Source organism: Fistularia commersonii, chromosome 36 (genome assembly GCF_037954325.1).
Source record: "Fistularia commersonii isolate RoL2024-O1a breed Wild chromosome 36, RoL_Fcom_v1.0, whole genome shotgun sequence".
NCBI classification, from domain to species: domain Eukaryota; kingdom Metazoa; phylum Chordata; class Actinopteri; order Syngnathiformes; family Fistulariidae; genus Fistularia; species Fistularia commersonii.
In genome coordinates, this window is record NC_141319.1 from 7,581,214 (window position 1) to 7,595,000 (window position 13,787).

General features: G+C 53.6%; 1 protein-coding gene across 2 annotated transcripts in view; it reads left to right on the top strand.

The window, feature by feature from the left end:
• The first annotated feature begins 1,868 nt into the window (after window positions 1–1,868).
• The window catches only part of enah (ENAH actin regulator), a 40,306-nt gene continuing 28,387 nt past the window's right edge, over window positions 1,869–13,787 (top strand). Inside the window, exon 1 of one of the 2 annotated variants that reach the window (XM_086143225.1) lies at window positions 1,869–2,009. In XM_086143225.1, the coding sequence (XP_085999351.1) occupies window positions 2,005–2,009 (5 nt within the window). In that variant the 5' untranslated portion in view covers window positions 1,869–2,004. Of the gene's footprint in view, window positions 2,010–12,211; window positions 12,285–13,787 lie in introns of those variants that run through there. The other variant, XM_086143224.1, reaches the window with a different exon arrangement.

The window sequence follows — 13,787 nt, forward strand, 5'->3', positions numbered from 1 at the left end:
TTGATTTCCGCGCGTTGCATACGGGCATATTACCCCCCGATTTTACCCTCGCAGGCAGAAGCGCTTCTTTCCCGCAATGTCGAACCGGGTTCGGCCCATCCGGGTCCCGGTCCGGTTCGACCCTCCGGACTCTCCGTGCCATCAGAAACCTCCGTGTCAGGTCAGCGACCCTCCGAACCGCTGGAGAGAAAAGATACGCACCTGCCAGGACGAAACCAGGGCAAAGTAAGTACAGACGAACAGGAAGCGGAAGTGCGCATGTGGCTTTTCAGCGGAAAACAAGGACGTAAATAGATAATCGATATCGATCTCTATCTATCTATATGTATATATTCTGCTCGGGTTCAGCCATCATGGGCTCAATTCAGTGGCAGATTTTGCTGATGTTATGTTTCATGTATCAGAATTGAATGTGACGAATGTGTCTTTTTTTCTAAACACACATTTAGAATGACATAATATTTTATAAAAAGAATGACCAGGGTGTATAAATATATCATCTAATTAAACTAAATTACGGATGTGCTTTTCGTCTTCATCCTCCAATCATCATTGCAGACCTGGGCAAAATATAGTGAAATAGATCAATAAAATCCATTAATTCACAAATGAAAAACACTGTTGTTGTTAAAGGCGCAATGAAACAAAACAAACTTTTCTATTAAGAAATATAAGTAAAACACCATTTTAAATCGATCGAATCGATAAAAAGTCTCCGAGCTTTCGAGGCGGAAAAAGTCTGAAATCAAAAGGCGTGTTAGCCTCCGTTGCCATGGAAACAGTCAACCCAACTCTGGTCACGTGAGGGATCGATATTTCTCAGCCTGTCGTTTTACTTCTTAAATCGATGAGATGCAGAGTTTGGGGTGCAAACACTTAACGTTCCGGTGCAGTGAATGCAACATGACCGAATGTACAATTATTATTATTATTATTATTATTATTATTATTGTTATTATTTTTATTATTATTATTATATTTTCACCGGCAAAACTGCGCGTGTCGGTTTCGTCGCCAGGGGCAACCTGTGCGCGTTACGTACAGGAAAAAAAAACTTGCGTCAAATGTTGCGTTCACGTGTAGCGGGGCATTCACGCTCCGTTCACATTTAAACATTTAATTAAAAAAATGGAAATGTTTTGAACGGAAATTTAAAGTAAAACCTATGCAGATGGCGTCTCTTCACGTTTAAGGCGAGGACTTAATAACATAAAATAAAATGAGATTAAATTATTGTTCCCCATTGGGGAAAATCTTTTGTCACAGCAGCGTAACGCTTATATTGTCAATAAATATGAATATAAATATTAAGACAGTAAGAAAAATTGAAAGCAGAGAGAACGACAACAACATCAAGGATCAGAATGGACAATAAAATAAAAAAATAAAAGACAGTAAGGATGAAAATAGACAACCGAAATGACAAAATGAATCGGAACAAAAACACAATGACAACAGCATGAAAGAAAATAAATCCATTAAAATGAAAATAAAAAACAGTTTATTTCTGTAAGGATCCTTTCACACAAAGAGTGGGACGTGTTTTATTTTAGTATTTGTTCACAGAGAGAGAGAGGGAGGTATAGAGGGCGGGAGCGCGTCGGGTCCGTGAACGCCTCCGTGTTGCAGCCGGCGGCGGAGCGGCACCGGAGCGGCACCGGAGCGGCAGCCGCGCCGCAGCACGCCGAGCGGAGTGCGTCAAAAAAACAGAAAGGAAAGGAGCGCAAAGCCCCCCCACCCACCCTGCTCTCCCACGGAGCCCCACGGTTCACGACCGGAAGCTGCGACCCGCCGGATCATGTAGAACCGGACCGCTTCGCTCCCACGTCTCATTTTTACCCCCCCCCCCCCTTTTTTTTTGCCTGCGAATTGCCCCCCCCCCCTACCATCCTCCTCCTCCTTCTCCTCCTCCACGCCCACGGTGAAGTTTGGTGCGAACCCCAGCGGGTGGAGCGTGGAGACCCCGCGGGCTGCCGGACCCCCACGGCCCGCGACACTTTCGCCATGAGGTAGGAGCCTCTTCACCCGCCGCCGGACTCCGCCGGGAAAACCGCCGTTTCTCGGTTTTCTCCCTCGAATGTTCACATGTTGTGTTTTTGGCGACGCGCGGCGGGACGGGCGCGTCGCGGCGGAGGATCCGGCGCCGTTCGGCCGCGGGGTCGGAGCTCCCGCCGGGCGCGGGAGGGCGGAACGCCGGTCGGTTATGAAGGGAAGGTTCGGTCCACGACACTCGGGTTCATCGTGTTGCGTTCACGGTCGAGACGGGTTTCGGAGAGGCGCGTCCACGGAACACGGATTACCTTGCGTGGGGTCGGGGTGTGAGGAGGGGTAGTCATTTACACACACACACACACACACACACACACACACACAGGCTCGTGGCGGTGGTGTCAAACTTTCCTCGTGCAGGTAGAGCTCACCTTGATCAGGTGGTCAACGCGCGCGCGCGTGTGTGTGTGTGTGTGTGTGTGTGTGTGTGTGTGTGTGTGTGTGTGTGTGTGTGTGTGTGTGTGTGTGTGTGTGTGAGGGGCAGGAAGGTTCACAATGAGGCGATGAAGCATCTGTTTTCTTCTTCTTCAGCTTCAGTGGACGTGTTGCTGTGTGTGTGTGTGTGTGTGTGTGTGTGTGTGTGTGTGTGTGTGAGGAGCTGCCCCTCCAAAGAAGGCCCTTAATGGGATCCAGCTGTTGGAATCTCTGTGGTTCAACAATAGCTTTGCTTTTTCCAGAGGAGTCGAGTTGTGTTCAAATCCCAGAATCAGGGAGGGAAACTGCAGTTTTTGCTGCTGGTCCTCCTGGTCCAGGTCTTCATCCTCCTGGATCCAGGTCTTCATCCTCCTGGATCCAGGTCTTCATCCTCCTGGTCCAGGTCTTCATCCTCCTGGTCCAGATCTTAGTCCTCCTGGTCCAGGTCTTCATCCTCCTGGTCCAGATCTTAGTCCTCCTGGATCCAGGTCTTCCTGCAGGACCAGCAGACCTGCTTTGTCTGCCGTTCCAGAGACATCTGTGCTCAGAATGGAGCTGTGTGTGTGTGTGTGTGTGTGTGTGTGTGTGTGTGTGTGTGTGTGTGTGTGTGTGTGTGTGTGAGAGAGAGAGAGTGTGTCTATTTGTGTCTGTGTGTAAGGGTTGCAACAGGTGTGTGTGTGTGTGTGTGTGTATGTATGTGTGTGTGTGTGTGTGTGTGTGTGTGTGTGGTGGCCCCAGCTGCTCCATATGTCTCCTGTAGGACAGTGTGTCCACCTGCTGCCAGGCGTCCAAACAGCTGACTGGTCTTCTGGACCGTCTGGAGGACCGTCTGGGATCTTCACCGGTCCAGGGTTGGACTGGGAGGAGGATGGAGAACATGGAGGAACCGGGAAGGAGAGAAATCCAGGATGGAGGGCCTTCAAAGCGGTGGAGGTGGACATTCCTCAGTGGTTTCCATGGTGGTGAAGGCATCTGGGCAGGGTTCCAGATCAGCCCTGAGGGTTCGCTGAAAGGAACCCGGCGCCTGGATCCTGATTGACAGTTGCCAAGGAGGCCTGGAGAAGAAGCTCCTGCAGGTGGAACCACACACACCTCCAGGACCTCCAGGAGCTCCAGGAGAAGGTGTAGACCAGGACTTCTGGTCCTCAGAAGGACCTCAGCTTCTGCTTCCTGACAATCAGTCATATGACAGGAAACCACGGCAACCAGGTCATCTGACCCGAGCTGAGCGCTCAGAACCCACCAGCCAGAACACACACACACACACACACACACACACACACACACACACACACACACACACACACACACACACTCCCATTCCTGCTGATTCACTGCAGACAACCAGATGACCCCCCCCCCTCGACCTCTGACCTTCCAGACCTCGGCCCATTCAGTTGTTTACAGAGTTGGGGCCGTGTGTGTGTGTGTGTGTGTGTGTGTGTGTGTGTGTGTGTGTGTGTGTGTGTGTGTGTGTGTGTGTGTGTGTGTGTGTTTGGCGAGATCCTGCCAGTGACGTCACCCGTCGGGAACGGAACGCAGGAATGTGGTGAACGTGACCGCTGCACCTACCAGCCTGTGTGTGTGTGTGTGACAACCACACGTCAAACACACACACACACACACACACACACACACGTCAGGAGGTGTGATAAGCACTGAGATCTTCTTCGTCAGCCGTTTAGCATTCACCAGCAGGTTCTCATCTCCTGGGTTCCCCATGTTCTCTCATGGGCTCCCTGAAGACTCCAAACGGTCCTTATTAGTGGATGATTGACAGCTGACCCGCCAGGTTAAGCCCCGCCCCCAGCGGGCATTGGCTCCACCCCCTGACCCTGTCAGCAGCGCCATCGTGGAGATGATGGATGGATGAAGACCTGGTAGATCTGGAGCTGAAGCAATGTCACAGTAAACACATCGAAAACTCACCAGGATCGTGTGTGTGTGTGTGTGTGTGTGTGTGTGTGTGTGTGTGTGTGTGTGTGTGTGTGTGTGTGTGTGTGTGTGTGTGTGTGTGTGTGTGTGTGTGTGTGTGTGTTGCTGACTCAGCTCCTCCTCCTCCTGCAGGAGTCACTCTCACAGGCGTCAGCAGCCAGCTGGTTAAAAGTGGAGTTTCTGAGGGGAGGGGGTGTGTGTGTGTGTGTGTGTGTGTGTGTGTGTGTGTGTGTGTGTGTGTGTGTGTGTGTGTGTGTGTGTGTGTGTGTGTGTGTCGGGGTGCTGCTTTATTCAGACGGAAGCGTAGACACACACACACTCCCCCTGGGACGCTGGCTCACTGGTCAAAGGGGTTATTGTTGTTCCCTGGAGGCTCCGCCGACCGTCTATCAGGTCACTGCTGAATGCAGAGGCAACACACACACACACACACACTCGCAAACACACACGCACACACACTCGCACACACACACACACAGAATCCTAAAATGTTGCCATTTTTGTAGATGTTTTTTGTTTGCTTGTCTAACTTTTTAAACTGGTTGAGCGCGCGCGCGCGCGCGTGTGTGTGTGTGTGTGTGTGTGTGTGTGTGTGTGTGTGTGTGTGTGTGCGTGCACATTACCTGCTGCACTGTGACCTTTGACCCCCGCCTGAGTCCAAGATGGCTGCCGGCGGTGCGGGTGGGGCCCTCGCCTCTGGACCCAGACGTTCCTCAAAGAACCTTGGAGAAGGTCTGGTGGCCACAGCAGCAACCCTGCACCGCCGCTGAGCTTCCACACACACACTGGACCTTCTCTCGTGTGTGTGTGTGTGTGAGGGTGTGTGTGTGTGTGTGTCTGTGTGTGTGTGTGTGTGTGTGTCTGTGCGTGCTGTTGAATTATTCATCCCGTTGCATAAGGAAGCATTTGGCTCTCCGTGCACGGTGTGTACCTGTTGACTGGCCCTGGAACGTTGTTTACACAGTCGTGTGCGCACACACACACACACACGCACACACACACATACACACACTCAGATGCATCAGCTGATATCTGTTCTTTTCACCCCGTGGGTTCTCCATGTTCTCCATGTTCTCCGTGTTCCTGACCAGTCCAGACACGCCCATCAGCTCCATGGAGGGCTGTCATTGGTCCCTTGGTGATTGACAGCTGACCTGTCCGGGTTAAGCTCCGCCTCTTTTCTCCGACCCCGTCAGCATGAATGAATGCATGAATGCAGATGAAACAAAGACACAAATATTAGAAAACAACTGGCTGAAAGGGCTTGGTGTGTGTGTGTGTGTGTGTGTGTGTGTGTGTGTGTGTGTGTGTGTGTGTGTGTGTGTGTGTGTGTGTGTGTGTGTGTGTCCGGTCAGCGGGAGGTTGGGTTAAGATGATTGCCCGCTGGGATTAGAGCGGCGGGACCTGGACTAGATGTCAATCTATTTTACCCTGGCTGGGCCACCGCAGGGTGTGTGTGTGTGTGTGTGTGTGTGTGTGTGTGTGTGTTGTCCACTATCCTCTTGGACTTTGACTTCAGTTTCTAGGAGACCAGGATTTTAGATGAGCTCTTGTCCGAAGACTTCATCTACCCCTAAGTCTGTTTCCACACACACACACACACACACACACACACACACACACACACACACACACACACACCTGCTCGCTGAAAGCCATCAATCCAATTAAGATTAGAAACACCCGGCAAATAAGCAGCATTAACAAGTCCAGGCTGAGGGAGTCCCTGGTCCAGGAGGTCCACCTGTCCCTGCTCGCACCCTGGGCCTTCACCGCCCTCGAGTGTGTGTGTGTGTGTGTGTGTGTGTGTGTGTGTGTGTGTGCGCCATACAGAGACATGCTGCCAATCACCCTGTCACTATGGCGACACTGTGTTGTATTCAGCCGCTAACATGCTAACATGCTAATGGAGCTCAGGGAGAAGGTCCTTCTCCATGCTTTGCTTCCTGCTTCTGCTTCTTCACAAGCGTGAGGGCGAAGCCCCGCCTGCAGGACGTGGCGTCAGAAGGTCTCTTCTGGGCCAAGTGGGTCAGGCGGACCTCCCGTCCCCCAGGCCCCTTCTGGACCAGCTTTGGTAATCCTGCACCGGCGTGATGTTCTCATGTTCCCGGGGGTGGAGAAGAGAAACCCCCTGCAGATGTCACAGCTGCGAGAACCGGCCTGAGCCAATCAGAGCGCGGGATGATGGGAAATGTAGTCCTCGTGCTTTGTCTGGTGGCTTCTTCTTCTGGAGGAGAGTTTTCATCACAGGTTCCCTGAAGGCAGACGTTGGACTTGAGGCTGATGTCCTCCACGTCCTCCTCCCTGTGTCTCCTCCTCGTCCCTTCACTTCCTCGCTGCGTCTTCTCATTTATGTAATGGAGGCCTTCTTGGGGTTGCCATGGTAACAGTGGAGGTACAGATCGCGTTTTTTCCCTCCTTCCTTCGTTCCCGCCCTAAACTCCTCCTGGCTCCTTCTCTCCTGAGATGTTTCCTTGTTCCTCCCTCGGTTCCTCGTCTCCTCGCTCCTCGTTTTCACCTCCGACCTTCTAAACATTTGCGCTGATTGAGAAAGTGTCCAAACAGAGGCTGGCCGCCATGTTGGCGCCCTCACGGGCACGCCGGCCCCCCCGCCCGCCCCTTCCTGTTGGTTTTTGTGGATTTCCAGAACATCTCCCCCCCTCAGCCGCAAGTCCTCATTCTTCCGCTTATTATGGGCTGGAAGGGACGTGATGAATGAGAAGAGATGGGAAAATAGAGGGGGGGGGGGAGCTGGCGTGACGTTTGTCTTCCCGCTACATTTTATGGCGGCGAGTCACGGCGCCGCTTTTCCACCCTCGGCCTCCAGACCGAGGAGGAGGAGGACCTGATACGGATCAATACTCCCTGCAAATCAGGCGATCGATTATGGGTCATGTGATCGATGACCAGACGGGCGTATCGGTGTGACATCACTGTGACATCACGGATGGGAGCGCAGTCCAGGCTTCATCACTTCGTGGACTTTTCCAGCTCATGTTAGCGCAAGCCGCGGCTCATAGTGCTAAGCTAGTTAGCATGAGAGCAGGCGTGTCCTTCCTGTGAGGACCGTGTTCTTCTGAATGGCGGCTCTTCGGGTCTGAGACGACCCGTCGCCATGGAAGCGCGGTTGAATTGGAAAGTAATACAATGCTAGCGGCGCTAAATCAGCGGCGGACCGAAGCTGTTCGCCGCTCGGACTTTCTAACCCATCGGTGAAGGAGCATCATGTGGGGACCTGATGCTAATGCTAATGTGCTAGCAGTCTTGCCCGAAACATGACTAACCCCCTGACAGCGGGGGGGAAGATGCTAAAATGTGTGACCTACTTGATGACTGAGTATGAAATGGCTGAAACAGAGACGACGGGATGCTGTCTCAAGCTAGCGGGGGCATTAAAACAGTTAGCAAAGGTCAACATCAGCGACGGAAGATGCTCTGTGCCTCCGAATGCTAACGCTAACAGACGCAGCAGCTGCAGAAACAACAGCTGCGCCCGGGCGGGGGGGGACACAGATGCTAATATGCAGCCACTCGCTTGTCACATAGACAAATATGGAGGCTGATAGATGTTAGCATGTGGCTAACAGAGCTAGCAGAGGCGCCGCTACAGCGTTCGGTATTAGCGTCGGCACTTCGAGGGATGTTTTATCGTCGGGCCTCGGCGTCCCGCCCTCCTGCAGGTCCTGCAGACCAGCACAGCTTCTACTGGTCGCGAGCCAGGAGAATAAAACTTAACAACTGTGGAATGTTAATGCTGCTGCTGCGATAACCTGGCAGCTTTATCAGCCCGACGCCACGATATCCGACACCTTCACCGCAGGAGAACCCCCTCCCGCCCCCCCGCCCGCAGCTGTTATGAAATCGTATGAAATTACAGCTTGTGCGGCGAAAAGCCTCCAAACCTAATCTGTTTTCCGGCGTCCGTCGGAGCCGAGCGTCAAGGTCGCGGATTTTATTAAGAAAAGATAAATTCATGTGGGGAGAAAAAAAAAAAAAAGAACCCTGAAGGTTCCTTATCTTCTGAAGCAGGAGCTGCTGAGATGTCGCCGTGGAGACGGCGGGCAATTTTTTAAGAATTTTATCACGGAATTGTTTCCAGTCCCGGTGTCAGCGGCACGTGAAGCACGTTGCTAATGCTAACCAGCCGCGTGGCATCGGCGGATGAAGTCCCTGAATGCATCGCCGCCGGTCAGTGCTGGTCACATTCACGGTCGCCCCCACACACACACACACAGACACACACAGACACACACACACACACACAGGGAGGTTTGAACCTGTTGCTCACCTGTGGTAAAAGTGGGCGTCGTGCTGCGTTCGCTTGTCCCTGTAAACGTGGGACGTTTGTGTTTTGGGTCCCTGGATGGAGACTGAAATGTACAAATCAAAAAATAGAGGGATTAAAAAAGAGTGTAAGGAGAAGCTGACCTTCTTCCTGTGATCCCCACGGCCTGCTACTTAGCTTAGCATGTAAAAGTTAGCAGGCATACACACACATACACACACACACACTGCGATGCAAGTTTCATGTGCATCATCTCTAGATCAAGCAAGAATGGGAAAGTCCAAAGACTTGATGGCTCAGGGTGCAACACACCCCAACCCCAGTGTACACACACACACACACACACACACACAGACAAACACACACTGTCATGGCTGGAAAGATGGATCTTGTTCTTGCGGACAGGAAGTCCGTCTCCCGTGACGACCGGGTTTGACGGATGGGCTTTGGTTGCTACCAAACAGAGCGTGTGTTTGCTCTGCCGAGCGGCGAGGCAGGGAACGCTGTGTGTCTCCCATTAACACACACACACACACACACACACACACACACACACCAACACACACAGATGGGTTTGTGCCAGAGCGAGCGTTGCAGCCTGACTGGTTCAACCTGCTTAAACTGGGCACTGTGTGTGTGTGTGTGTGTGTGTGTGTGTGTGTGTGTATGTGTGTGTATGTGTGTGTGTGTGTGTGTGTGTGTGTGTGTGTGTGTGTGTGTGTGTGTGTGTGTGTGTGTGTGTGTGTGTGTGTGAGACGTGGCAGGCGCTGTGTTTCCCAGGACCGAGCACCTCGGTCCAGGATTGGCTGCCAAGAGAAGACAGGAAGTGGTGGCGGTCCAGAAGCGGTCGATCCAACACTAGTAATTACTTAGTAATAAACATGTCTTGGTAATGACGTCTTAATAACACCAAAACAATAATAACACACGTTGAACAAAACGCACAACGGTTTAATTCAGAGGATGATCTCTTAAAGGACGACCGGACGGGACGACTCAAATATAAATTTATTTATCAATGTAACGTGTTTATAAAGGCTTATTTTAAGAATAGTGTAATCATTTATTTTGACTGCCGACAGCCGGAGTTATTATTTGTTTTATTTATTTTCAGTGTTCGCCGCCGCGGCTCAGACGCTTGGCTAACGCGACGCCACGGCTAACAGTAATAAGCGTGTGACAGACAGGCGTGCACGTCGGGAGTGTTTGAGCGACAGGAGACGTCATAGGGATCTGTAGCCTCCGTGCACGCTGATGAATCGCCACGGCGACGGCGAGGAGTCCGTCCTTCTCAGAAACCACAGCAGCAACTGCCCTCAAGAGCGCACACACACACACACACACACTGACAATTTGCTCCGTGTCTATGCCCCCCCCCCCCCCCTCCCCCCTCCTTCAAATGGGATGAAAAGTACATCGCCATAGAGACCAGGCTAATGGTCTATTAGCATGAGAGGTGAGCTGAGGAGAAAGGAGACAGTGAATGAAGGGGGGGGGGCAGGGGGGCAGGAAGGGGGGGCAACAGTGTGGGAAAAGGAGGAAGGAGGGGGGAGGAGGGGGGGGCTGATGAATGGAGAGAGTGTTTTGGAGAGGAGGGGGGGGTGAAGGAGTGATACACTGACTGCTTTCACTCTGGGGGGGCAACAACCCCTCCAACAACCCCTCCAACCCCCCCGCCCTCTAACTGCCCCCCAAGCACCAGTCAGATGTTCCTCCCCTTGGATGCAAAGGTTCTGGTCGGCTCAGTGTGGAGGCTCGGAGAACCTCGGGCCGGAGGAGAACGTGGTTCCTTCAGGCTTCAGGTTCTGCTTCTGGAAGGAACGTCAGGCGTCCCGTCAGGATCCTTGTTCAGGTCCTGAAGAGAAGCTCGTGGTCCCGTCGGGTCGGGTCGTACCATGTGATCCGGGCCGGGGGGTTCTGGGCGACTCCTCTGTGTTTGATCCCCGCAGGGGTCAAAGGTCAGACTGCGGGCCTCATCAAGCAGAAGGTCGAAGGGTTTTGTTTCACCGGCTGTGACAAAACCACGGGGCTGGTTTGACAGCTGCTTGTTGTTTCCATGACAACAGTGTGTGTGTGTGTGTGTGTGTGCGTGTGTGTGTGTGTAGCTGCTCTGGAAGGGGATCTTCAGTGAAGAGGTCCCATTAGCACACTCAGCTAAGCTGGATCCTCCCCCGCTAAGCTAACCCGTGGTCCTCTCCTACTTGCGAAGCACAGCGTTAGCCGCTCCAGAGACACGCTAGCAAAGCTAACAGAGGCTGAGTGACCTCACCAGAAGCCCCCCCCCCCCCCCCCCCCCCCGCGTCTCTGGCCCCGCCCCCTGCCCGAGCAGGTCGGCCACACGGCGGGCGCAGATGTTTGCTAGCGGAGCTTCGCCGCTATGGTAGCCCAAAACTTCCTGCCTTGAGGCTAACGTGCTAATTATGTAGCACGTTGCTAGCTATCGACCGTGTTGTCGGCTTCTAGACCTCCGCTGGAGCTGAGTTGGTGTCATCCAATGGGAATCCAGGACCTCCATCTCCTCCGACCCCCTCTGCATGGCTAATGTTAGCTTCTGATGTGTCCGTGCCCCCCCACGCCTTCTTTATTGATTGGCTGAAAGCTGTGACCTTCTGAACACAACGAGCTCCAGGAATACACCGCATGAAGGTCAGTGAGAAGAGCTCTATTTGTGTCCTGCTGAGATGTTTCTCAGCAGGACATGGAGGTCAGCTGTCACACCACGATGGCGGCGGCGCGCCGAAGGCCAGGAGGAGATGATGATCTGACGGACCGGATCTTTCTTTGTGGCCCCTCGGCGCCCCTGGAGGCCCCGGGGGGGGATCCATCAAACATCTCAGCAGGTATGAAGGTCTTCACCGCACCCCGGAGGAGCTGCATGATGAAATGCATCCTGTGTCTATTTCCGGGCTCTGAGGAGCAAACAGCGACACCGGACACCTCTGACCTTTGACCTCCAGGGTGGGGGGGGGGGGGTCTGAACATCTGACCCACTTCTCCTCCCAGGGTGGAGGTCCTGGGTTCAGCTTTGTCTGCCGGTTCACGCCGCAAAAGAGCGAAAGCCCGGAGAGGTCTGAAGACCAACGCGTCCAGAGCCCTGACCTCTGACCTCTGACCTCCACCCACCTCCATCCTCAGGAAGCCGTCCCACCAACCTGGAACTCCTCCAGGAGGCTGCACCCAGATCTTCCCTGAGGAACCGTTTCACATCCAGACCGGAGATCGGAGAACATCAACAGTGAGGTTCACACACGGAAAGTACATGTTGTGCTTTTGTAGCACTATGAGTTTGTCTGATGGCTCAGAAGAACACGCCGGATCGAAGTCCTCGAACGCAGCGCGTCAGAGCTGAGCGGCTCGCGCTGGGTTCAGGGTCCGGGTGAAAGACGCCGTCGTCCGGGAGTCCCGGCTCGCCGACGCGTTCGGGGGCCGAGCGGCTATTTCTGGGCGCCGGGCGGTGGGAGGGGCCCGTCCCCCCCCACGCCACTTTTAGCCCCCCCCCTCCGAGGACCCCACAGTTGTCGGCCATTGCAGCTGCTCAGTCAGTCAGAGGGAAGAGGAGCGGAGGTGGAGGATCCAACCAGGCCAGGATGACCCGCGACTCGTAAGTCCAGGGGGGGCAGAAGGGGCAGAAGGGGCAGAAGGGGTGGACTCGGACCCGACCTGCCCCCCCAAACCACCCCCACCCACCAGAACCAGCTTTAGCTTTTAGCGCCGCTGCTGTTATTCATTCATTCATTCATTATTTGGAGCCTCGCCGGCGGCGCCGGCATTTATAGGCTGTTAAAAGGCCCCCGGAGTGTGTGTGTGTGTGTGTGTGTGTGTGTGTGTGTGTGTGTGTGTGTGTGTGTGTGTGTGTGTGTGTGGTGGGGGGGTGTTGGAATGGTCTCATCATGTGACCAGGCACTTTCCTCCTCTGCTATGTTTGCTAGTGGTTTAGCAGGGTGGGGGAGCAGCTTTGGCCTCCATGTTGTTATTTTTCCCGTGGACGGACGGCGGGAACCAGAACTCCCCGCACGTTCTCCAGTGTTCCGCCATGTGTGTGTGTGGTTTGCCATCAGTGTGTGTTGTGCACACACACACACACACACACACACACACACACACACACATGTTGGCGTGGTGTATGATTCACCTCCGTGGTCATTTTCCCCCCTGGCGAGCGATGACGCCCCTTTTTGGCCGAACCCAGGGGGTGTGTGTCCATCTGTGCATGGTCAGATCCTGTGTGTGTGTGTGTGTGTGTGTGTGTGTGTGTGTGTGTGTGTGGGGTGGGGATGGGGGGTGATTCACCCAGCAACAATGACATAATTGTCCTGCTGGACAACAGAGGCGGCACAGGTCAAATGACGGCGGCGCTCAGATATTTCACCATCCAGCTTCCTGTTTGTTTACCCTGTGTGTGTGTGTGTGTGTGTGTGTGTGTGTGTGTGTGTGTGTGTGTGTGTGTGTGTGTGCGTGTGTGTGTGGGGGGGGGGGTGACGTTGATTGACAGGTGGAACATTATTATTGACAAAAAACCCTTGAGAATTCCAACTCATCTGCTGGAAACACGCTGGTCACGCTAGCCAATCACCTTCCCTCTTGATCTCGCCGCTGCGTCTGATTGGCTGCCTGGCTCCGCTCCCCCTCCCCCCCCCTGAAGGGGCGTGTCATGTGGCTTCCGCTGGTTGCCAGGAGACGCGGCAGATGGCGTCCAGCCCGAAGGTGGCGTGCGTCTGAATAATTGAGGAGCCTCGGTGAAGGCCAGGGCTCACGTTTCGGGGGCCTGCTGGGATGTCGTTGCCATGGATACCAAGCACCAGATCCAAAGTCTTCAGGTCGGGACGTTCTGGCGGCTGGAAGACATGAACACTTTCTCACTGTTAGCTTAAGGAATGAAGGAGGACACTCCTGCTAGTTAGCTTAGCACTACGAATGGGAATTAGCAGCAGCTGTTAGCCTCGATGCTAGTCCCTCTCCTGGCTGATGTTTGTCCTGAAGACCACCGTGGAGACCATCTGCTCCTCGGGAGTTGGAAGAACATCTTTTTCTCAAATTTCCTTCGCTATGTTGTCGTTAGCTACCGCTACTGTTAGCACCTGGCTAGCAGCGGCGCGGCGTGAAG